This window comes from Balearica regulorum, chromosome 4 (assembly GCF_011004875.1).
Source record: "Balearica regulorum gibbericeps isolate bBalReg1 chromosome 4, bBalReg1.pri, whole genome shotgun sequence".
In the NCBI taxonomy this organism is placed as follows: Eukaryota; Metazoa; Chordata; class Aves; order Gruiformes; family Gruidae; genus Balearica; species Balearica regulorum.
The window spans coordinates 76,079,859-76,105,784 of record NC_046187.1 but is presented as its reverse complement, the minus strand read 5'-3'; the positions used below and the strand labels follow the sequence as shown (position 1 = coordinate 76,105,784).

At 40.7% G+C, this 25,926-nt stretch overlaps 1 protein-coding gene across 2 annotated transcripts; it reads left to right on the top strand.

The window, feature by feature from the left end:
- The first annotated feature begins 2,784 nt into the window (after positions 1–2,784).
- KRCC1 (lysine rich coiled-coil 1) lies at positions 2,785–24,001 on the top strand. 2 transcript variants are annotated; one of them, XM_075752767.1, is made up of 8 exons: positions 2,939–3,018; positions 13,675–13,814; positions 16,448–16,554; positions 18,142–18,249; positions 18,339–18,513; positions 19,274–19,522; positions 21,058–21,157; positions 22,625–24,001. In XM_075752767.1, exons 5-8 carry the CDS (start codon positions 18,339–18,341, stop codon positions 23,427–23,429), a joined length of 1,329 nt encoding a protein of 442 aa, XP_075608882.1. In that variant the 5' UTR covers positions 2,939–3,018; positions 13,675–13,814; positions 16,448–16,554; positions 18,142–18,249; the 3' UTR covers positions 23,430–24,001. The 2 variants fall into 2 exon arrangements, with proteins under 2 accessions (XP_075608880.1, XP_075608882.1); XM_075752765.1 differs by lacking the exon at positions 13,675–13,814 and having other exon boundaries at positions 2,785–3,018.
- Positions 24,002–25,926: the final 1,925 nt, after the last annotated feature.

Below are 25,926 nucleotides of genomic sequence, written 5' to 3'. Positions count from 1 at the left end.
AGAAGCTGAAAGGACAGCAGCAGTTCAGCACAGGTTGCTGCACAGAAGCAAGCAGGACATCTTAGATATTTGCACAATTTTGGATGCACTAAAACTCTTTGATGCAGCAGCACATGTTGAGGGCTCTCCCCACCTCCAATGTTGTGCAAGAGATGGGGGAATTTGAACCACCTGAGTGGAAAAGGACAGTGCACCAGTGAGAAGCCAGGCCCTGGCTTTGCTCTCTGCCCCCAGCAGCCAGTACAAGTTCGGGGTGACGCAAAGGAAGGCCTCCATGTATAAAAGTGAACCTTGCTGTGGAAATTGAACCCAGCTCAGGTTTTCATTCAGCATTTTTTTATCATTTAATAGCACTTTGCAGGGCTGGTTCCTGCTAATCTCACCCTCTCACCCCTAGGAAACCTGATGCTATTTCCTCCTGGATCTCTAAGCACTGCAGAGATATGAACGTTTGCAAACCTCTTCCCACACCTCCATGCTGCACAGGAAAACTTGTCTGATTTAACAGGGAAAGTGAGGTGCAGAGAAGTAAAGAGGCTAATTCCTGTGCATCCCATGACTGTAAAATAAATGCTTTACCTTGTCAAGGCAGTGGGAAGTATCATTGTGCTCTTCAAGACAGTTATAGAACTGCTCAGCATCTTCTGCTAAAAGCTGCTGGCAATTTTCCTTGCCTGCGAATGAAGCATGGTATCGCGCTTCAGCACAAATATCCTGTGTTATAGTTTGCCTGCGTGTGCTAAGCACAAACAGTATCAATTCACAACTCTATAAATTCAGGGTGATCCGGGTGTTCATGTGATTATGAGCAATCTTCCCCAAACAACCAGACTCCTCCACTCGTACTGAGGAAGGCCAGAGCCATCGCAGAGCCGTCAGCACAAACCTCCCACAGCATACAAAAGTCACTACAGGAAATTAGCCCCTACAAGCAATTGCAATTTTAATTGTAATGCTCTATTTGTGTGATACGTGATGTCAGGATGCTCTGGTGTCACCTGTTACCCATGTTTAATTCCCCTCAGTGTAAGTGCCTTTCGGATACATATATTTGCCAGCAATACTTTAGCACCTCAAAATCAGGTGCTGATTTTTTTTTTCCCAAAAAAACCCCACAATTTGTGGCTATATTGAACCCAGTCATTAATCACACTAAATACTGTTTCTGATTCCCAGGTAACAAAGAATATAGAATAGAATAACCAAGAATATACCTTTTCAAAGTAGCCAACTTAAACCAACAGGACAAAGCCCTTCTAGAACAGTTACAAGAAACCAGGTCTGCATGAGCAGACAACTGTGGTGTACCCAGTACCATGCACCCCTCATTCCTTTGGATCACAAAACCCCCCACATTTTCAGCTGAGAGCATAAAAAAAAGTCCCCTTCCTGCCCAGTGAAAGCCATGGTGGTGTGTGCTCAGCTGGGTCGTGCGGGAGAGCATCAGCTTTCTGGCTGCACATCACACCCCTGGGCCACAGTTTCAGACCCACTGTGTGCAAAAATACAGTGGTAAAACTGTCAATCTGAAAAGAAAATACCAGGAAAGTTGGAAAGGGCCAAGAGAGCCTGGATAACAGCGATTCCTGCTTAAATACCCATTTGGAGCAGTGACCCTACTTCAACCCCTTGGAAACACATTGAATTTCAAAGCTAGCTGGAGGGGCACACCAATTTTGGAGCGCTGAGCAAGGCTGACCCTTCAACAGCTGGTTATTCTGCATTTTGGGTCTGCCTGGATATTAGGCTGGAGGGGTGAGTGGCCCTGTCCTTCTAACAGGAAAACAAACAGCACCCTCTACTGCCCTCTCAAAATTTATCCAAAGCACAATGTTACCAAATTTAATGGCTGCAGCTTTGGATTGAGTAGTGAGAATTAGAAAAAAGAAAAAAAGAGAGGGGGAAAAAAAAACCCTATCCTAGGCAGGCTCTCCTTGGATTCATCATTATAATTCAGCTTTAAACATTAAATGTAATCATGGTCCTGCAGGGTGAGCGTGAGCCCTGCATCCCGACGAAACCCCTTTTTTGGGGTGACATTGGAGAAAATTGGTGGGAAATTAGCCTGCCTGTTCTCCTGGGGGTGGGTGCAATGGGGTTTGGGGGGAATTCGACACTGAAGAGGGGTGGATCGATGGGGCGATCCAGGGGAGGGCCAGCTGGTGGTTCAGCAGCAATTTGGGGGATTTTGAGGGTGATTTGCGTGCCAGGTCAGAGAGGAGCCACACAAGGTGAGGGGAGAGGCCTGGAGTTACTATGTAGGTAATTGGCAGTTAGTTACTAGGCAGTTATAAAGCAGTTACTAGACACACACTAAGCTGTAACTAGTAGCTACTACTAATTACCAGGCAGTTATTGCATTACTAGACTCTTACTAGCAGTTATTGAGCTGTTATTAGGCAGTTACTAGGCTCTTACTAGCAGCTACTTGGCAGTGATTAGGTACTAGTAGTTCTGAGACAGTTGCAAGGCAGATTCTAGGCTGATACTGGTAGTTACCAGTAGCTACTGGGCAGTTATAAGGCAGTTACTAGCACTTATTAGTAGCTGCTAGGCACTTACAAGTAAGTAAGTGCCTAGTCGTCCCTAGTCAGCTCGGAGGGCTCGGGGTCCCTCAGGGGAGGCCAGGCAGAAGGTCGGGCCAGGCGCAGGGTAGCCAGAAAGGGCGGGCTGAGGGTGGACTGGGGTCCGGCGAGACCAGCTGCGCTGGCGGGGGCTACAGCGGACCCCCGGGGCAATTAAAGTAGACCCGAGGGGCGGGGGGAGAGAGGGAGGGTGAAGCCGGACCGCAGGAGGAGCTTGTTACGGGAGAAGCGGCGGCTGAGGCCTGTTAAGGTGTCCCGGACCTGAAGGCCCCGCCGAGGCAGCCCGGCCCGGCCCGGTCCCGCTGGTGGCGCGGTGCCCTTAAGGGGCTTCAGGGGCGGCGGCTCCCTGCGCGCAGCGCCGGGGCCATGGCGGCGGCGGAGCGAGGTGGGCAGGGCTCCCTGCAATCTCCGCTCCCCGCTGCCCGCCGGGAAGGTGAGTGGGGCCCGGTGGCGGGGCCCGGCCCCGCGGAGCGGCATCGGCCACTCGGGGCCGTGAGGGGGGAGGCGGTGACAGGGGCCTGGCAGAATAGGGGCTTGGCAGTGCCGTTCCCTCTGAAATAAAGTATGTTCTCCTGATGCCGGTATGGAAAAGCAATAGGCCTTTGATACCAAAGGCAGAAATTAATTAAGAGCAAAATGCACCAAGGGACTTGTCTGTGTTTCGCATGTGAGGGAGCAGGTAGGGTATCTGCAGCAGATCCATGCTGTTGGAAATGTAGCTTGTAAATTGTAGTGTCATATTTAATTCTTCAGTACAAAGAGGTCTTGCTTTAGTTTCATAAGCCAATCTTGTGCTTCAGGGACAGGAAGATGACAAACAGGTTACTTTTATACACTAGACCTGTGATATAGAGCCCTGGAATTGAATCTTAAGGTTGTGGCTGAGAACTGATGGGAATTTTCCATGCCCTCTCCTTCCCAGGCAATCTCTCCTGCAATCTAGCAAATAGCACCCTAAAAAAATAAAAATAATGTTGAGCTTCCAGGAACATCAAGCCATTCAAAATGGTATAAAATATACTTGCATGTTGAAAGGCTTTGGTGAATGGTTTATAAGCATTGGCTATTCAGTTGTTTAATGAAAATCAAATTAAAAAAAAAAGCCACATGCTTAGCAATGCATAAACATGGACTTTTGTTTAATATGTGAAACAGCCATTAATAGCAGATTTCCCCATTGTTAGTTAAATTTAGTAGTACTCTTGAACAGAAATAATTCCGGTGGAATTAATCACTGTTTAAAAAGATGACAGCTATTTTAAGCAGTCAGCTTTCTGGAGGAAAAAACAACACAACTATCTATGCTCTTCGAAGGAATATACTTGGGGGAAGTTAGGAATGTGGTCTTGCTATCTTTAGGTTTAAATTCCATTTTTCACATGTATTTCTTGAACTGACTTGCCATATTCCTGAATTCCACAATGTGCTTTGGTGCATTAGCAAAAAAGCCTTTAACTTTAAAAGTACTGCGATCTCCTGGGAATTCCAGGGGTCTGTATGTTGTGTTTCTTAAATTTTCAGTGTTTAGAGGTAGCTCACGCAGCTGGTACAGGTTTTGTGGTGATACAGGCACAGCAAGGATTGCTGGTTATGCTTGTCAATTCATACCTGTGTCAAACGGAGCTGTGGAACTGGATATTATGGATAATTTCTGGTTTGATAGCCTGTTGAGGAGAGGGTATCCTTTTCTTAAATATAAAATGAGCAATAACTTTTGGCTTTGGAAACTTTCTGTGGCAACAGTTCTTGCTAATTTCTTCACACACGCATCCCTTGGGGCTTTTTGTTTTAGCCCAAGGGGTTTCTTTTGACTCAGTGGCAACAAGATAAAAACCCTCGGTACCTTTAAAAATGTAGTTTAATCTGTAGTTAGAAGCATGCATCCTTTTTCAAGGCTCGGTATGTAGCGGTCTCATGTTATAAATGACTAATTTTCTCCTCTCCCTCCTTTTGTATTCTACACATCTTCTTCGCTTACTGAAGGGGGGAAAAAAAAGAAAGAGTTGGGTACCAGTTCACTGATATGTTTCTCCTCCAGCATTCTACAAGCCTGTCTTAAATAGCACTGAGAGTAGGCTGAGAAATAACATCGCACAAACTACTATCATACAATTGTACGGGAGCATTTATATGTCAGAAGAGAGCCGGGCGGTAGGATAAGTAACTGGCCTTAACCTAGCTCGGAGAGTTTACAGAGTGAGGATTGGGAGGTGTATTTTTTTTAATTGTTCTTAAGACCCATGGAGGGTTAAACCATGACAGTGGAAAGGGAAAAGGGTCTTTTATCCTAAGGAAATAACTTAATGTCTGGCCAGGAGACTAACAGCTTATCCTGCAGTGGTTAAGAAGTCTAATGCATTAGGTTTTTCTTCAGAAGAAACCAACCACACAGCATAGACTTAACCGACCGCCTTGTTGCACCCTAGTCACATTTTGACAGCGTGTTTCAAAAACTAAAGTACAGCTTCATCAAACTATGCTCACAAAAATTAAAAATAAAAATAAATGCTTGTTTTCTGAAATCCTGAGCAATTTTTGCAGTAAAAATTATTTGACACAAAAAAAACCCCAAAACCCCTTGTTTGCTGGTAAAAGCAAAACAGCTGATTCCAGTCTGCTTCAGCTGTGACAGGCTGGCCCAGCTCTTCTGGGTGTGGTGGGATGCAGGGAGCAGAGGTCAGTGGAATGGTCAGCAGAGACAGAGCAGTGGAAACAGGACAACTTGGACCAACAGGGAGAAAAATGAAAACAATCAGGAACTGTGTTGCAAGAAGTGGACATCTTGATTTTATTAGTAGTGGTTGATATACTGCACTTCAATCTTAATTCTTAAAAACATTTTCTGCGTCTTGGCTGAGTTCACAGCACTAAGAGAGCAGGCAAAGTGTCTTGTTACTGCTCACCCTGGGCAAAAGGGGGAGCATTGCATTTCACATCAATTCCAAGCTGCTTCTGTTGTGTGTCAGAGCTGATCACAGATCCATCTGGCCATCAAGGCTGTTAGCACTATTTTAGTTTATGTGTTTGAGAAGGTTTGGGTGATGCTAGGTTTGACCCCTGTTTTGGCCTTCTGCATGTGTACAGGCTTAGCTGTGTGTCTTAGCCAGATCTGTCATAACATGTAGTATTCAAAGATGCATATAAATGCTTGTAAGTTAACTTGTTATAGTATTTTGTGGGGAAAAATCTTAGTTTGAGTGATGAAACTAGTTTGTGGAAATATGTAGCGCCAGCACTAACAGCATTTGTTTCCAAAGAACAGGGTCCAGTTTGGCATTTCAATTTTTTTTGTGATCACCTGAGCTTTGAAAACAAAACAAATCATTCAAAAGGATATTCAGGGACTAAACTCACTGAGAAAAATAAAATTTAGTGCTGCTACAGTATTGCATCCTTGGACAAATGTCTTTAGCCTAACTGCAGAAATCAAAATCTGTGTGGTTCAGCCTCCATTCCTCATATAGGAACACAGTGCTGTAATACTGCTGTTCAGCGCATTTGACAAGGGTTATAAAGTTTGTTATCTTTGCCTGCCCTTTTTAAGATGGATATCTGAGTTTACTTCTAAGATTGCTTTCTGACTCCCACTGTGCAGTGATGGTGCTTGCCTGCTGTACCACAACCAAAAGTGACTGGATTTCAGTGCTGCTATTTGCCTGCAGTTTCAGACAGCTGATACTCTAAGCATCCAAGCTTTTGTTCGTCTTTCATCCTGTTATGGAGTAGGAATATGCTTGCCTGATTGCAAGCAATAGAGTTTGCTCATGGTGTAAAGTTACACCCAGTCAGCTGAGATAACTGACTGTGTGCAGGCTCCTGCCTTTCTTGCTTGCAGAGTAAAGCAAATTAATGTAGTGCATGTGATGTAAATTAACCTGGTTTACTTTGCAGCTGGGACAGGCTTCAGCATGCACACTCAGTTACTGTGAGGCTGGCAGGTGGTAGCCTGGTAAGATGCGCTAACCCCGTTGCTTGTGCTGCTCCAGATGTGCCTTGCAGACGGCCACGTGAAAGGGCTCGTAAAATGAGAAAATATGTGGGTCAATATTTGCTCTTGAGGACTTGCAGTTGTTGAACTTGATTCATGTATATCCATCTATTTTTCATTAAAATGCTGTGTTTGCTGCTGGCGTTTGAGGGCAGAATTTGTCTATGTCATTTTGTGGGTTTAGTACCTTGAACTTGAAACTTTATACCTTTGCCTTAAGGGATTTGTCTGGCTTAGACTTTTTCTTTACTACATTATTCTGTTTTCTGCCTGCTCTACCCTCAAGAATTGGGAAAGAAAAATTAATAATAGACTAAAGCTGGGAGCATTTCCTTTTTAATCAAGTGGTAGAAAATCCTGGGCTGAACAGGCTTTTTTAAATTACCTGGTTTCTGATATTTTAATTAATGTTAGTATTTTTCCTGCCACATTTATACTGCCCTGAGGAAAGACTTTTTCCCCCTGCCTTTCCTATATGGCATGCCACAAAGATTCCTCTACAATTAACCTAGTAAAAAAAAAAAAAAAAAAGAATAGCAAAGGTTTAAAGTTGAAAAGACATTCTTGAACTTCTCTCAAGTAGTAAAATATACAAGTACAATAATTTTAAAATGTCCCTGAGCCTTCTCACATCAGTTTTAATGCCTTAACTGAATTGCTGTTCCATTAAAGAAGTTGGTTTGTTTTTTTTTTTAAATACTGGATGTGCTTCTAAGATTGTAACTGAGAATTGAGAAACTGTAAGCAAATCCTTTTCTTTCAATTGTTTTTCAATTCAGACACTAAGAGTCTGATTTATTACTATTAGGCAATCTGTTTGGTTCCAGATTTCCAAAATCTACCTCAGTTATTTTGTTTGGTTTTTTTTAATTCATTTAAATTACTTCTGTTTTCTTGTTAAGCAACATGCTGAGCACCTGCAGTTCCCCTCGCCTTCTCAGTGCCCATATTTCAGTGTTTGAACATTAAAAAAAAATCAAGTTGATCTTGTTTTAAGAATGTGTTCCTCATTGGCTATTGATTGCTTCTCATAGCCTATAGATTAAGTTTGGGTTTATTCTCTACATTAAAAAAATAATTGTATAAAACACGTCTCTGGAAAAGTATTTTAATAAATCCTAAATGAATGAGCAAGAATGTAAGTATATTGAATATCACCTGGATATTCAGATGATACTTGATGTTCTCTGCCTTCACCTATGTTATTCACTATTATGTCAGACTGCTTTGAATTTTACTTCATATAAAGTGTTTCGATTCTGTGTCTCCTGAATGTTCTCGGAAGATGCCAGTCAGCAAATTATACCAATAAAAAGTATGCTGGGTTTTAAGCATACATTTATTGTTATGATCTACTTCTACTTTATTAACAGATTTTTTCTGTTTACTCAGACATTTTATAAGTTGCATTGGAGATTAGAATGAGAAGTCATTTTTAAGAGTGAAAGTGGATGTATTTAGGAAACTTTTCTTGCACCAGTCTTTGTAAAGTTTGAGTGTTTTTCCATAATTAATAAATCTTTGGTGATTCGTGGCTTGTCTTTAATGATTGAGGGCTTGTAACAGTGAAATCAACTCCCTAAAACATCAGATTTTAATCAAATTATTAGGTTAAATCTCAAGCTTCAAAGGTGACATCATAAAAAATAAAATTTTGAAGGAGATTTCCGAGAGTGACTTAAAAGGAACGCTGACTTAGAGGGATGGTATTTCTTCAAAGAAGAATAGAAGACATGATCATTTTGCCCTGTGGCTTGCTTCTCCAGCTTTTGCAAACATCTGAAAATGTACTAATTTTATTCCTGTGGAACTATATTATTTTCTTCAACTACTGGCTATGAATTAAGACTACACAGCTTTTTACGCCTTCTGTGTTAGGTTTATGTTTGCCATCTGGAATGTGAAGATTGTAACTCCTCCCAGGCTTGGTTTGACCCATCTTTCTACGTGTGCTCAGGACTGGCCGTACGTACCTGTAGCTCACCAGGCTGAAAGTTCCAGTGTACTCTGATCCCTGCGAAGTTGAGCTGGTGTTATTAACATTGAGCAGGGTCTGATGGGACTTGCAATCTCTTGAGGCAACTGCACCATTAGAAAGAGGAACCATTCTGTCTTTTACACAAGTGTGGAGCACCCATCACAGTGAGAACTCAGAGCGGAGGTGTGTTTTATTGTCAGTAGCTCACTGAGGGCTTTTCTAAAGGTAACTTGTAAAATGCAGCTTAGGTGGGAAGGAGGAATTGTGTCCTTCTCTGATACTTTCTACTTATTTCATACTTAAATAACAAGAAGTTGGCATCTGGAGTCACTTACAAAAGCAGTTGGTTTCTAAGTGGAAACACTTGTTTTCTAAGAAAACCAAGGAATTTAAACCAAGCTTGTTTGTATCCTAACCAAAAGCAGTAATTTCAAGTGACTGTTTATGCCAATTCTCTTGTTTAGGGTAATATTGAATAGGCCCATCCATGTGAGGAACTCAACACAGTCACTTCATAAGAATTGGTTTTAACTCATCCCTTTGCGGTAGGTAACTAATTTTTCCCATGATACTGTTGCAGGAATCAAAGCTGCACAGAAGCAAAGACCAGAGTTTTCAAGCTTAAATACAAATGTACCTTTCCATAAATATCTGCATATTTGACGTTCACTTTCTTGATCTCTTCCTTAAGTCTTGAGTGAACTGTTTTTATTGCAGTCCTGCAATGCAATTTTAACACAGGCATCCAAAAGTATCAATAATTATATGTGTTTATAGATCCACACTACTGAAACAGCGATTTGAGTGGCTGGGAAATTAGTAGTCGGATAGCAAGCAGTCTTAGCATTCATTTGAAACATGACCAGAGCTGGTGCATCCCTTTCTCTTGAGACACACATTGGGTAAGGTCTTTAACAGCCAGGTCATTCTGAATTTAGCATTAGTAGGGGGCTCACTTTGGCTGTATCGGTAAAGAGGGCAAGGACTAGATGGGCAAGGAGAACCAAAGCATTGTTTAGGCAGTGTTGCATGATACTGCCATCAGTGATCGCTTATTAATTCTGCGGACTGTATAGAAGACAGCTTTCCAGGCTGTTTCTGGCAGCGGGAGCGCTTGGCATGGCAGCCACTTGGAAGCCCAGGAAGGGGCTGGCTGTTCTGGTATTTTATGGAGGTACTCTCTGAGTGAAGTAACTACTAGGGTGCCTGGAAAATGATCTAGTCCTGGGTCAGGCTAGGATTCCTGATAAGCTTGAGTAATAAAAGACACAAGAAGGCAGCCAGCATTTTTGCTGGATGTGAAGTTGCTCATGTATTGCATTAGCATACAGTGCTTGAAGACAGACAGTGATGCTGCTGTCTGGGTCTAGGTAGGTTTCTAAACTTTCTCATACTGTGGAGACATAACCAGTCTTTAGCATCTCAAATGAACCCACCTTGTCCTGTCTCCGTGCAGAGGCATAAGCTACGTTTCCAGCCCTACCTCTCTTATCTCTTCCTACCCTCCCTTCCTTCTCTGTTAGGGCTCCATAGCCTCTGCAGTATATCTGGAATTTGAATCTGATGGTAAAGTAGCCCTTTATTAAAATGCTCAGGTATCTTGGATGACTACTATAAATAGTTACAAAACTGAGAAGGAATACAGATTGACTTTTGTGTGTGTGTGTTTTGCTTTTTTGCATTTTATAGACGTTTTGATTGATTAAAAAAGTCTTTTTTGGCACCTATTCTATGTTCTAGAATTGTAATAAGACCTGAAGAAATCACAAGAATTACTATAGTGACTGCTGAGAATTAGTAGTCAAAAGAATAAAAATATTTTATTCCTTTCTTTGAAAAGAAAATGGAAAACTTTCCCTGTTTTTCTAGTTTTCCCTTTAGGACTATGTTAATTCTAACTTGGATCATCACAAAGGGTAGCAGTTGTCTCCACAGTCTGCTTTCTTTGGCCTTGACAGTCCAACAACAACAGTATTTTCTCTCCGTGTGAATATCTACTTTTTTTTAAGGACAGCTTATAGGTAGTGCATTCATGGAAGTCTAGACTGTCTTTCATGTTTTCTTTTTGGGCATAAAAGTGAGGCATGATGAAACAGGAAGAAGTTACCTGATTTAATGCTGGATTTTTCCTTTATGCCTGGGTGGACCTGAATGCTCATTTCCCATTCTATCTAATCAGTCAGCATTGACAGGTACCTTTCTCAGCGTAGTTCCCTCTGAAAAGAAGAATTTCTTAAGAGCTTAGGAAGGATAACTGGGCAAAGCAAATGGTACAGGTGAGGCAGATGGTGTGTTGGTGAGCTGATAATTAGGTTTGCTTGAAATAAGAAATCTATAAATACACATGGTTAATACATGCGGCGTCGTGTTTCTGTAATTGTCCATTTGTCATCCTGGCTCCTTTCTGTTTGTGTGCATTCTTTTGCTGTGGTCAGTGCCACCTTAGGTCGAAGCAGAAGCACCTTTTTTTTTTTAAGGTTTTTACTATACCCACTAGAAGTGGACTCTGATCCTTCTTGGTGCTTCTAGACACTTGCAAATCAAGAACCGCACTCTTGTTCTCAACCCTGTGTGGTCATGTATCTTCATGTAAACAGGGCACCCTCAAGGCTGCTGAAGCCCCGAAGCTAATAATTTTAATCTACTATATGAGACCCTATGTCTTTTAGTGACAGCCTTTCCTGATGTTAACATCTGTAAGCACCAACAAAGTTTGGATCACCTGTGCTTTCAGAAGCTGTACTGCCCAGGACCAGTCCTTGCAATCTCGTCGTGAGATGGTGCTGGAAACAGGGCCATTACTGAAGAGGCACCAATCTGCTCAGTGGGATTTCTGAGCCCAGAAGCCAGAGGGAATTGTTACAGTGCTCCAGGCTTCCTGTGATCATTGAGTTAAATCTTTAAACGAAGTGCAGAGATCCCTCAATGGGACCGACCTTATGAGTATCTGAGGTTAACTGTACTAAAGTCACTTGCAAAGCTTTTCTTAGCATTTCAGTGGGATCAAATTCATCCTTTGATTGCCAGAAAATCCTTTATGTGTGCTACTTCACTTTGTGCATCCTTTTAGATATGTGAACTGATCTTACTATGTAATGCTATAATACGTCTGTTCTGAGGATGTCAGTGGACTTCAGAAAACATGAAATCTCACAGCTTGTCTGTAACAATACTAAGTGCTTTAGGTTTCATAATATAGCTGAGAAAACTGTGGCAAGGACAACCCCCTAAGACCTACTAAGAATCCCATGAGAAAATATTGCCATTGAGTCATTAGTAAATAGCAGGTGTGGGCTGGATTAAGGACTCCAGTCCAGATAGTCCAGAGACTTGTCTTTTCTCTGAAGTATGGGCTGTTGACAAATGTAAATTTTTTGGGGGGAGGAATAGCCTAAAAATAAGGAAAAAGCTACGCTGAAAATTATTGGTTGACTTCATGCAGCATGAACATTTGTATCTTTTGTTTAAAAAAAATAATCTCATGTCTTGTATTTCTAAAACATTTTAATCCATGTTCCTTTATTAAGGAGCAATCCCTTTGTGACAAACAGTAGTTGATCTGTTTTGTGGTGAACCATTTCTTAATAAGCTGATCCAAACAGTTGCTCCAAATTCATGGTACCAGTAGCTTTATGTAAACACTATGGAGGCATAAAAATGACAACGTTGGTATGGCAGTTCTGCAAGGCTGCTGCTTTTGATTGATTCTCTGAAACGTTTCTGATGGCATGGTTTTGGTTTTATCTCATCCTGATTTCGGCTGAGATAGAGTTAATTTTCTTCCTAGCAGCTGATATAGTGCTGTGTTTTGGGTTTAAGATGAGAATAATGTTGATAACACAAAAAGCTGAAGACCTCAAGTTCAACTTGATATTTATACAACTGGTTGCATGCAGGCAGCAGTACCGTAGATCTCCCCGTACTCTGTCATTTTTGTGTGTCGCAAATGGTCTTGAGGCATGGTTAAAAGGAGAAAGGGCAGACTTGTTCTTGACCCTTCTCTGGAGGTGAGCAGAGACGTGTCATTAACGTTGTTGTTATAACGCTGTTGGTGTCTGTGGTTGCCATTGGGAAGGAGCCTGGGGTCGTGCAGACTGAAGACCGTTTACAACTTACTGCCTGGTTGGGATTTAAGTGAGAGACACATCAGTTTATTCCTGAATTTGTTTCCACGCAGTTCACCAGAAGACCATGTAGAAATGCGTTATCCAAGGCATATATATTTGCCTAAAAATCCACTAGCTATACAGAAAATAAAAAGAAAAAGGCTATGTTTATATGTATGGGTTTTCATGTGGTTTGAGGCTGAAATTATCAGATCAGGGTTTTTAAAAGTGGCTACCAAGCAATTTCAGAAGTGCTGCTGTGCTTCTGACCGACTTGGGTAGCAGCTGCTGTGTCCTTTTTGTGGGTCAGGATGTTCTGGCCTTGTTTGACTTAAGGGAAGCAAACAGGGTTATGCTGTGCGTGGTTGTATCACACTGACAAAGCCGGAGCTGAACTCCCATGCTATGGCTAATTTAACAGCAGGTGAATGCTGAGAGCTGCATTAAAGCAGGTTATGTTACCATGCTCGTGGTTTGCGTTGCCCAGCCATTGTTTGGGAACCCCACCCGTTTTGTGCAAAATGTGTTAATAGTCATCTTGTGACCATGAAGAAAAACAGAGTACAGCAAATCTTTAAGGTTCTAAAATCAAGGCAAATGTTGTGAACTCCGTGTCTTTGTTTTTGTAGATATTTCTGTCTTGGGGGAAACCAGTTCTTGGGCTTAGCAACGCTACAAGGGTTGGATTTAGGTAGGAAGCTTCACTGAGATTATTGTAGCTCTGCATTCATCACTGCTGACTCAGCTGTAGTAGCATGACCTTGTCTTGAGAAAAGATTGAGCCAAAACAGAGGGACGAGAGAGTTAAGAGGTGAAAAATGGAAAGACTTAATGAGAAATGGAAAAGACAACACTATGAAAAGACAACTAAGATGTGATAAATTTGCAAAGAAGAACAAACCTTAAGTCAAGTCCTGTCAACCTTTTTACAATATTGAAGAATGAAAATGGCTCTTGTAACAATGAAAAGCAATATTTAAAACTGTCCGTAGACGATATTTTAGCGCAATTCATCAGTTACTGCAAAATGCTATTGAGGACAAGGACACAACAGGGTTCAGGATGGCTCCGAGAGGCATAGTAGAAGTTACTTGGACAACCAGACTTCAGCTCTCTATAATCCAGTCTTTTCATTGCAGTGATCAGCCAAGAAAAAGGTGAACAAAACCCCATTTTTAATTTCACATTATAATGTTTTTAATTTTTCATGTTATAATGTCTTTATAGGTTTTTTTGTAGCATGCACTTGTTTTTTTGTCTGCCAAGAAGGCTGTGCAGTTCACTGCTAAGTCAAAGGAAAATACACATAGAATACTGTTGTTGACTAGTATAAAGATGTCTGTCTTTGAAAGAAAGTTGTGTTTTCCAGTGAGAAGTTATACAAATTGAAATAGGGTGAATACTGCCCATGATAGTAGCATTTCATAAACTTGTGCCTAGTTGCATTGCAATCTGCCTTTTGTTGGTTTTGGTTTTTTTTTAATAGAGAATATTGTTCCATTTATCTTTCTCTAGGTAGCTGTTCTTACGGTTCAGTACACTTGAGCAAACTGGTGTAATTTTCCTCTCGAAGTGGCTTTTTCTGCTACAAACGTTGGCAATTCATGCATTTTGGGTGCAAGATGGGCTTTCATCTTAATGCGCAGAACTAAGTCATTCAGTTTTCTTGTGTGGATCAACTCCAGTTTTGATGTCGATTTTTCACTCCTCTGCTTGAAGGGGCTAAGCTACATGAATCAATAACTGTGGAATATTGAACATTTCTGGATTAAAAAAAAAAAGCTCTAAAGGACTAGTCATCTGGCCATTGTACCTCATGAAAATTAAGTTTTTGTTAGAAAATGTATTCTTATGTTGGGGACTGATGGTAAGCCGTGCCGGACAGTGGCATTTTGACACCCAGTCGTTGCAATCTCAGCCAAAAGCCACATCGGAGCCAGCTTTATTTAGATCTGCACGTTAAACAGTTCAGGAGTGCCGCTTTGGGAAAGCGAAGTGGGGTTCGCCATGCACACAGTTGGAGAACAATCTCTGCATCTGCTATTCCTCAGGTTTTGTCAGGGCCCATAGAGCTGCTGATAGATTTTTTTTCAGCTGGTTGTACGTGTTAATGTTGGCTTGTCAAAGCAGTTTGGCATTCCTTGTTTCTGGATTCCACTGGAACCACATTCCTGAGGTGATACTGGCTCAGTATATGTCATATGGCTTGTACTGAAATTCGTGCTCTGGCTTTTAAGCAGCTTTTTACTTGTGCAAAGATGGCAGCCATGTTATCCAGGGCAAACGCAGGGTGGAGTCTAGTTATTAATCATTTGTGAACTGATCATCCCACAGCTTAGCGTCGTTATTTAGAGCTACAGAACACAATACACAGTATTTGATTCCATTTTTCATGTTCCCTTGGACTTTGCTTTGGCAAGGGGCCAAAAGAGCAATCTTTAGAAATAGTGGTAACAGTTAACTGCCTTTATGAGTTTCTAGATGCTTTTTTGCACTGAGCCTTGAGACCACAGGGAGCGATGCTTTCCTTGCCCACAATCTCGCCAGGCTGCGTGCAGAGCATGGAAGGCCAGCTGCTCCACATGTGGTTTCCAGGATGGACCATTGGTTACACTTAAAGAGTTTAAGCTCAGTTAAGACATCACAATACTTTCCCCAATATTTTCCCTTTAACCTGAGCTTCGTTTGAAGGGCATGGTTTAGTTGAACTGTTTAGTTATGTGGTTCCTTTATTTTTACTTTAAACTTGTTTAACTCTGGCTTATTTTTAAGAGCAAGGCATTCCAATAAGATAAATTCTAGCTCAATTGGAACTAGCGTGACCCACTGGGGATGAAAAAGAAACAGGTAGTCTTAGAGTTTGTCAGCACAGAAAAAGTTTTGGTGATACAGCAGCGTGGGTAAACTTGCTCCCTGAAAGCATAGCCTGTGCTAGAGAAGTGTTTCCCACAATATAAGTTAAACTGATTGCCCTAATAAAAGTGTATTAAGAGGAGAAAGAATGGGGGTGGTGATGTAGCTTTATATTTGTGAGGGTTTTGCTGGCACAGCTATGCTCTTGTGAAGGTTGTGTTTAGTTCTCTTAATTGATGTGATGTTGGTACTACCTTTAAGTGCTTATTAGAGTATGTCCCCCTAGATCAAATGTGGCTGCACATAGAATTATTCAGGAATAGGTTCAAGTCTGGGCCATTTTTAATATGAATTAAAGTGTATACAGGCCATGAGTTAACTGTGAAAAGGGCAAAGAAAATCAAAACAAGCCATTGGAGCAGTTTTTTCCCGTATAACTAAATCAGTTAAATTGTTAGAGGGGAATGGGTACAACCTTCCTAAGTATCTGTGACCTCCTGGCCTTTCTCATGTACTGAGCTACTCCCAGACTTTCTTTAAATTTCTTCTTTAAGGAGTATTCCCATTTTTAACTAACTCTAATCTAGTCCAGTTAAAATCCTTCTTTTTAGGCTGTTAGTCAAGTATTTCTGATGATGTGGCCTATTTGAAGTGGACTGAAAACCCAATGAAGAGTCTCTGTCTTTGTTTTTAAAGTCCAGGTACTCTTATAGTAATACTTTATAAGTCCATGACAGCAATACTTGTAAGTAGGAAGGTTTTGGTGGCTTTACAGCATCGCTTTGAAGCCACAGTGAGGCACGGTGTGATTCAGCGGGTGAACATGGGTTCCTTCATCCTGTGCTGCATGTGGTTGATGTTTTGTGTAAACAAAGACATGCAAATATATCTTGTCCTAACTACTGACTGATTTTTGTCTTTTCCTCTTTCCATTTAGAGGACATTTTAGATGAGGCAACAAGAAAAGACCTTTTCACTGACACTTTCTGTAAGGTTTGTGGGGCAGTGCTGCAGTTTGAGTCTCAAAGGACATCACACTATAAGGTAGGCTGGAAAGGAAAATTTCTCCTAGTAAGCACTGTGGCTTTAGTCTTTGGGGTTTTTTTTGAGTTTCTACCTAGTGTTATAAAAGATTTTTATAGTGTGTTTCTCAAGGCTTATGCTAGGCTTAGACATTAACCAGACTTGAATGTTGTAAAGGTTGTGAGTTCAGTGATAGTGAAGGGATTTTAGGAGGAACTGAGCAGATTCAGGCCATGCTGTACATGGGATTGAAGCAGATCTGCACCACGTGAGCCAGAACATACATATGGCACAGGGCAGTGCTAGCTATAGAGGGTTGAGGTCGTGCCTTCTGACACTTCACCCAGCGATACACACGTGCTGCTCTGTGCACTGGTGCCTGCTCGAGGCAGGTTGTGTGAATCGTGCTGAAGGCATTTCTTGGAACAACTGTGTGCTGTAGACACGGGAAAGCATGCTTTATTTTGAAACTTGATCTTGAGGGTGTGCAAGTTTGCAGGCACAACTGTTTCCGTCTTTTTCTTTCTTCTTGGAAAAAAAGTTTAAAATATCATTTGCTGTCAGAAGTCTTTCTTGCTATTCACATTATTAAGACTCAGGTCTTGCAAGGTGTTGTATTTACTTTGATTTAACTTAAGCAGCAGTTGTGCTGTCAGAACTTCATAGAGTTCAGACCATCAGTGTGATGTTCTGTTTCTTGGATCCAAATCCAGTTGAGGATAATAGATGCAATTGTAAAGTTACCCAACTTCACCACTGCAAGTCAAATTGTTGCAAATAACTGACTCTTTTTTTCTCAGTTTTATTATCTAACTGAGTATGATAGGACCGCTTTCTCTTTGATAATATTGTTATAATATCCTGCACTGCTCCTCAGAATCCTTAAAAGACATCTGAAAAGCATCAGATCAGAAAAGGCAAGTTACTACTTTTGCTTTATAGGTTACCACTGGATAGGGTGGCATGTGGGTAAGTGTGTTACAAATGCAAGAGTTTGAAGGTTATGGGTTGAGAGAACATCTAAGTATTAAAAAATAATTGCATCTGAGGGAAGTATATGTTAACACCCCCTTTTAGTTACCTGGACTATTGTATCCTCAGTAGAAAGCTGCAGAAATCTCCACAGACTGACTCCAAACTAGATGTACTTTAACTTCCAGGGAAACTTGTTTCTCTCCACTCACCATATGGGGAGACTAGATTTTTATTTAGGAAGGTAAGTTCAGTCTTGCTGCCACAACACAAGACAGCCCTGGCTTAGTGGTAAAGGAGCACAGCAGACTTTGTCTGTGGCATGGCTGCATTCCTTTCCTCTCCTATTTTAGTGTCCCTGTTTCTTAGGGAAAACGTCAGGATTTTTGATTTCCGAAAGAGTTGAGAGTAGATGACTCCGAGGGTAGCCTGAGACAAAATGTTATGAGTAATGCTAAGTACTATGTTATTGATGAAGCATAGTGTTGTTACATGAGCTGGTGTTTGTCCGCTTGTGGCTTTGCTTTATATAAATACAAATTGGCAAGTGTTAAAAGCAGTTTTTGATGAACGAAGTCCCGTATCACTGCTTGGATCCTTGTTACTGAAATAGGAATAATTCTAGTCTCTTCCCAGGGCAAAAAACATGCTCAGAAAGTTCGTGTTTACATCCAAACGCATGGTGAGAAAGATGAGAGACAGGAGCATGGCAAACAGAAGAAAACTAACTGTATCAGTTTTCAGGTGACTATTCCTCTTCATCGCTAAATAAAATGTTTCCTTGTGTACTTCAGTCAATGCTTGGAACTGAGCCTGCCCTTGTCTGATTTCAGATGGATGGGAGTGGAGTAGTGGACAAAAACAAATATTGCAATCTCTGCAACATGTTTTTTACTTCCCCAGTTGTTGCTTTGTCTCACTACTTGGGAAAGATCCATGCTAAAAAGCTGAAGCAATTATCAGGAGACCAAACCCACATGCCAGCACGGAGCATGCAGCCTGTTTCTGGTAGGAATTAAATAGTTTGCTTTGCATGTGTTTTACTGTCACTCTCTGAAACAAATCTAGAGAAGTATCTTCCTACACTTGCCATGTCTCTCTGCCTTTCTATTCTGCTGAAATTGTGGAGCTGTCTTGTGGTGACTCCTTAAGTAAATAAAGATACTACCCTGTGCAACTCTGAAGCCATGGAACCTTGCTTTCAAATTCCTTATCTTTCATTGACTGAAACTAAAGGCAAATATTTTTTATTTTTTACTTTTTATTAATGAAAGGTGTTTATTACTGTTTTGAGAATTCACTGCAGTCCCAGCAAGATGTTTCTCTGGTAAATTAATACAATAAGAAATTAAAAAACAATTAGTCCATGAGCAGCATTTAACTACTGTTAGTCCTGTACAAGTTGCTGAACTGTATTTAAAGATGGAGCATTGCGTATGTGCTCTGAATCACCCTCTGCAGGGTCCATGTCACTTCTTGGACTGTACAAGGACCTTAGAGTGACCAGCCATCAAACACAGCTGAATTTTAGGTATCTAATGGTGGAGTTTCTGTATATTCCAGTGTTTGTTCCTTAGCAGTCTGTGCTTTTATATCCTTGCAACGACTAAGATATTTTATAATCTCTTGCAAGTAGTTCAGCACCCAGCAGACTGTTCTCCTTTCTGGCTCTGTAGCTCTGTGGTCACCTGTTCTGTTCCATGGAATTGTTTTAGCCTTTCCTTTGCTGTGCTGTCAGCAGATTTATCCTCTACTTCCATGTCTCCAGTTTTACAGAAGCCATCAGCTGAAAAGCCCTTGCTGCCTTCAAAAGCTGAAGAGGCCTCATCATCCTCCAACACAAGACTGAAGTTAAATGATCCAGACAAGTACTGTAAGCTCTGCTGTGCTCCCTTCAATAATCCACTCGTGGCCCAGCAGCATTATGTTGGTAAGAAACACAGAAGAAATGAAGCACGGAAAAAGATAATGGAGGAACTAGGAGACAAAGCTGTCCCTGAAGAATCTGGCACAAATGGTAAGAAAAACATGAGCGAGTGTTGCAATCTCTGAGTGTAGCTTGAGTGCTCAGTTCTGATTTGTTCAGGGAACTGCTCTGATGCGTGCAGGGAAATGAGTCTTCTCCTGTGTTACTGAACAAGTTCATTTTTTCCTTTCTGTTTGGTCTATGAACTGCTAAAGTTCTGCCTCTGACAGCTGTAAGTTGAAACATATTTCTTATTGCCTTGGAGACCCAAATCCAGTCCTCACCAAGTTCTGCAGTCAAATTCAAAGGATCATAGAAAATATCCCAGTCCCCGATCAGTTGTATCTGTGTCTTTCTTAAGATGTTCATCCACCTTGTTCGTAAAAAACACCTGTGCTACAAACTCCACAACCTCCATAAGGAACATGTCCCAGGACTTCTTGATCTTTACCTTTTTGATGTTAAAACCTTCTACTGACATTGAACTCATCTCTCTCTGACCACAATATATTTCTTCACTGTGTGTACAACAAGCAGTAGACACAAGAATTGAATTATTTGTTTCCTTTTTGTCACATTCTTTAAATAATTGAAAACTGGTGTTATGTCTTCCCTTAATCTTTTGTTCATGAAACTGGTTGTCATAATTATTTCAATCTTCCCACATAAGGAAATTTGTTTCCTAAACATTGTTCTCTAGCCTCCTTTGTCCAAAGCCAAGGCCCTGTTGCTGTGCAACTTCCATTAATTTTGAGGTGGCGTCCTCTGGTCCTGTGCAATAGAACTGTCAATCCTTTCTTTAGTAAGGAATTTAAAATTCTACCTGATAGTCAAAAGCCACTGTTAGCATAAAACAGCTCTTATTAAGTCATGCTACAATTTAAACAAAATAATACATTTTGATGCAAAGCATTAGCCCGTTGCAATTAATGCTGCATTCTGCTAATGGATGAAGCTCTTGGGTTTGCATGGGGAAAAAGATTACTCACTGGTTTCAGAATACTTAGGTCTATGGATGGCACAGCTTGTAGGAGAGGAGAAAATGACAATCTAGAAAACACAAGGTTTTTCCTCATCTGATCTTACCTTATATTCACCTGAGGCTCTGTATACCATATTCATAATGTACTGTATTGATAATTCCCTCAGCATCTTCACAGGGTTGAACCAACACTGCGTGAACATTTGAGCAGGTAATGTATAAACTGATCTTATTTTAATTAAATCTGGACTGACTGGATTGGTATCTGTTGGTGCCTGCTTTGGGTCAGGTATTTACAATAGTATTTAGTTTTTCAGTACAGTTCATTCTCATCAGCACCTGACAACAGTTTACTGGAATTATCTTGGATCACTTCAGTCATCAGAAATACTCTTCATTAATGTTTAAACCATGGTTACACCTCACCAGCTCCCTTCATAAATACTATTCTAGTGTAAAATTGCAGCAGAGACTTTATATCTGTCCATAAACACTGTTTATGAGAACATTATGTTAGGACTCTTGCATGGGATGGGATCATGATATGCTTTGAGTTTTGCCTTTCATTTGCAATCTTTCTAACCTACAAGTTCCTTCTTTTCAGCTGTTGGGGTTGGTTATTACATGTGCCACGTATGTAATGTCACACTTACATCTATAGAAACGTACCAGTCCCATATGCAGGGAAATAAGCACCGGATTAAGTAAGTCAATAAGTCTTTTGTTACTATTCTTTTTTAGTTTGTACTTTCAAACTTTTTCATTAGCCCTGTTGTCTGCTATTAAGTGACTTTGACTAGTTTGTGGGGGTTTTGGTTTGGTTTACTGGGTTTAAGGGGCACTCTCCATTTAAACATCATACTTCTGAATGAAATTCAATCTTAAGAGTTCCCACAGTTGCATCTTCAATAACAACCTGCAGGAAAGGTCTTGAAACCTGTACAGTTTTCCCATTGATTTTGCTATCTGGGGATAGCAGCACCTATTTTGGTACAGCACCTTCAGTGCTCAGTCTGGAAGGAAATGGTCTGAACTTAAAGATTCCTATTGACGGGGCAAAGACAACCTTAATCCTGAAAAATGCCAGTCCCCATCAGTTGTGTTGCTTTCAGGATTCATCAACATGCATCTTAGATTTGGCATAAGATCATTTATGGGATAGATGATAGCTCTTGTACTTTCCCTTTTACCCAGAAGAGATCTGTGCTAATTGCAGAATGGATATTGTGGTGATTTAAGATGTACTTTTTAGAGATTGCTTTGCAAGTAGGCTAAATATCAAAATTGCTTACATGTTAGGCATTTTAATAAGACGTATTTTAAATGAAGGTGCAATAATAATATAGCCACAAGAGTCTGATGTAGAACTGATGTGATTTTAAATGTTGTTTGAGTCAAACCAGGAGTGTAGGGAACTGCTTCAAGCCTATCTGCAGTTTAACAAAATGAATGTATAAAGCTGGGGAATTAAAGCAGAACAAGATACATTTAGGGGACAGGTCTTCAGAGCTGCCCTTCCCACAGGGGATATCTTTGTCATCCAGCCAATTTATCTTCCAGCCTGACAAAAGGGAGAGTAGAACATAAACTGATAGGTGGTTTTGCCTTGGGAGCACATTTATCTTGTTTGGGTTTTTTGTGAGTTCTCAGGTTGGTTGTTTCTGTTCTGTTCTGTTTCTGCTGTGGAGTCACACAGTTTGCCTTAAATAACTGTACTGCAACTGTTCAATAGAATGAATCTCATAAAGAAATTAGTAACTTTGTTACTTGACAGTCAGTATATAATGTAGTAACTTCTTATCTGTAGCTAATTGGAGATTAGTTAATAAAAGAGAATCTTAAATTTTCTTTTTTAAAAGTAGTTTTAAAAATGTATGCAGTCATTTTAAAAGCATCTTATTCTTGCAGCGTCCTAGGTCGCAAGAAACCCATTTGGTCTTCATGAAGTTATTCCGGATTTTTGGTTTTCACAAAGAGTAGAATCTGTTTCCTGTAACTTCAGCTTTACAGATATGATCATGTGTAACAGAGTCCATGTAGTTACACAGAACAACACACTTGGAATATGTTCTTTTTCTAACTCTGGAAATAAGACTTTTTTTTTAAACTCAACAGATGCTAAGCAAATTGGTCAGTATTAATAACTAAGACTTTCTATCCAATTTATGCAGAGAAACAGCGCTTGTCGATCTCATGAAGAAATCAAAGAAAACATATGACTCCTTTCAAGATGAATTAACGGATTACATGAAAGTTCAGAAAGCTAGAGGTCTAGAGCCAGGAAGGTATTTAGGAAAAGCAGAAGAGGAAGGGTTTCAAGATAAAAACATTGAAGGAGGAAGTGACCTTGGTGAGGTTATATCTTCAAACTTTAAGTGTGAACAAACCCAGCATTCCAGTGTTTTCTCAGAAACCCAGTCACCTACAAATACTGGGGAAAACAAATGGCCAAGCTGGCCATCAGCTTGTGAGCATGCACTAGAAAAGACACCTAATTGTTGCTATAACAAGGGATACTGTAAAGAAGAGCAAGAGCTGCAAGCATCTGAGGTGGCCACCATAGGAGATAAGAGCTTCAGCCTGTTGGTTGCAGAATCTAAAGACTACTGTAAACCTATGCTTGCTGAAACTTCTACCAGCTCCTACAGAAAAGAACAGAAATTTCAGATAAAACATTCTGAGGTGGAAAAATACATCAGTGAAGAGCTGAAGTATAAGAAAGAAGCCACAAAGCAGAAAAGAAAGAAAAATAGTGAAGGTGCAGATTTCAGAAAAGAAAATGAGAAGCAAAAGAGAATTAAATTTGAGATAGACTTGGTAAATGAGAAGAAGTCAAGACCTTGTAAAGACAAAAGACTTAAAGAAAACCCCACTGAGAGAGAGAACAAAAAGAACAAAAAGGATAAAAAGAAGCCACAGACAGATAGCAAAAGAGAAGAGGAGCTACTTTGGGATGAATCTGTCTTGGGATATTGATAAAGGGTTTGCTTAGCTTTAAGTAATTGATTCTGTTTGTAGACTCACTTAACTATTTTGTACTATACTCCTTTTTCTTTTTAAGCAAAGTTTTTGTTACAATGTGGAAGTGAGAAAAAGCCTGTCTTCTGAAATTTTTGGGCAGTAAGTAGACATTAATTTTTAGTCATCTTACACATACAGCAGCCATTGTAGTGATGTGAGTTTGAAAGTCTGTAATCTCTTCTGGAATATACTGCAAATAAGGGTCAGTAGCTTATAAAGTACTGTTGGAATTTCACCAAAATGTGTAACTTCTTTCTGATATTAATGGTGCCTACTATTGAGGTTTCTGTTATTCTTCTAGGAAAGTACGTAAACTCGTAAGGTAATTAAGGGCACTACAGTGTTTTGGGCCATGTCTGTAACCATTTCTCTGACAGATTTAAAAGGAGAATGTGAAAGGCTTTTGATTCCAGATCATAGGTGTATTTGCTATTGGAGTTTTTTGGTTTTGTTTTGTTGTTTGGGGTTTTTTTGTCACCCAGTTCTGAGTGGAAAATGAGTCTATTAAACACGCAACTGTTGTCAGATATACATTGTCTAGTAATTTTTTCTCATTGTAATCCTGATTTTTAGCTTAATTTAGGAAACACAGAAAAGGTGCAATATGCAAAATTAATTGCTAACGTGAGGCTACGTTCTTCATTCACTCAAAGTAACGTACAGAAGGAATGTTAGAATGAAGCTAGATTTGTGATCCAAGCAATACCCTGAAAATTCAGCAACAGCTTTCTTATTTCCATTTTAAATGTCATGTCACCAGACCTTCATTCGTGGTGTGGATTTACGTTATTGTGGCATGAGCACTGGTGTCGTACGTATGGCAATTAATTGAGAAACTTAGATGATGGAGTTCAAGCTCTTTGTGTTGCTCCCAGGACTCTTGGATAACTTTCAATGAGCCACGGACACTGGAAATGCATCAATCTCTACAGGGCTTGGAGCAGGCAGGCTGCCCAGGAGGAGGGGAGGAATTGCAATGCCTGCCTGCAACTGTGCAGAGCTGGGGTTCTGTAAAGGATTTGAAGGCTGTGTGATGTCTTACTGGAAACTGCTGGATTGAGTACATACAGTTAAGCTCTCAAAAGCAATCATTTAAAAGCAAAGTCATAAGACAACATTTAGTATCTCTTTTATTGCCTTCAGGTTGCAAGAAAACTTTCTCTGAGCCTTGATGTGGGATCTGAAAGCCATCACGCTGTTGAGTCGCACCACTTAGAGTGCGCTTTCCACTGGGTGAGGCTGTTTGTAGAGGCACCTGTGCTAAGTTGCTGCTTTTGCTAAATCTGCCCAACTGAAACTTTCTGTTGTGGATTGTTGTGGTGTGGGATGGAGTAGAGACCAGGGCTCTCAATCTTGAATCCTGTCTGATTTGGTTTAGTTTTTGTTCTGTGGGTGTAAGAAGTAGGTTGAAAAGCCCTGAAAATAATGTAGTCTGCTTTATTTTTTAAGGATTTGTGTTTTGTGGTTGATTGCAATCTTGGATTTAGACTTTTGCTGCTGCTGATAAAGTTACAAATCTGAGTAGTCAGCGTGTGAGCTGTCAAGTAACTTAGTCCATCCTCTATCAGACAAGCTAAACTAGATACATGTACAGCTAAACAAAGTTAAGCAGGGACATGAAGGTGTCAGTCTCAGGAACCTGAACTCGGAGGTCCATGGGGGACAGTTTTAAGTTCAAAGTGTACACAGGGTCCTTGTTCTGGTCCCCTTTCCTAATCTTTCCTGGTCTTTGTTTGAGGCTGATAATGCCTTTGCTTTCTTCAGTGGCTCTTCGTCTCTCGGGAGTTACATGCTTTTCTGTGTCTTTCCAAGGACTCTCTCCCTGGTTTCCTTAGCCCCTGCTCATCTGGAGTCTCAAGTCACACATTAATAACTGCTTTTCTCATTATTTACTTGGGAAGAGAGCAGATTGGATCATAACTTACGCTAACTGTTGATGACAGTTGTGAGCTGTTGTAAACTGCCAACTGCAGGCTGCTTGTGTTGTCCCACAGTGTGACTGGGGAGGTTTTTAAGTGCTCTCTCCTATATATACTCTTTGCTGTGAGAATAACATGGGCAACACTGCAGCTTGTCTCCCATGTAAGACAAATAATGACTTTCTTTTCTCTCGGGACACCTAGTTTAGCAAACTAGGCCTTGTAAGAACTCTTTGATATTTCTGCCGCTCTGTCAAATAGGACTGTACAAATATGGCCAGTGTCTTCACAATTGTTAGTAGGCAACCCTTGCTCCATATGGTCACGTACTCTTCCTTTCCTTAGGAAGTCAGCCTAAGAAAACAATTAGACCTCCAGCAGAGGGAAAGGCCATGATGTACACAAGGAGCAGACTAATTGAAGGGAAATGAGTGCCAATTTACTTTTGAAATAAGCGTTCCACTCTTGGAAATCAGGAGAAGGAGATTAACAGCTCTGAAAATATGGTAAAAGCATGGGTTGGCAGAACAAGG

Excerpts from the sequence above, each read along its gene's own strand:
- KRCC1 (XM_075752765.1), top strand. The coding sequence starts at position 2,952 with ATGGCGGCGGCGGAGCGAGGTGGGCAGGGCTCCCTGCAATCTCCGCTC. Across the intron at positions 18,250-18,338 it reads CTAACTGTATCAGTTTTCAG|ATGGATGGGAGTGGAGTAGT; the intron begins GTGACTATTCCT and ends GTCTGATTTCAG. Across the intron at positions 19,523-21,057 it reads TGAAGAATCTGGCACAAATG|CTGTTGGGGTTGGTTATTAC; the intron begins GTAAGAAAAACA and ends CCTTCTTTTCAG.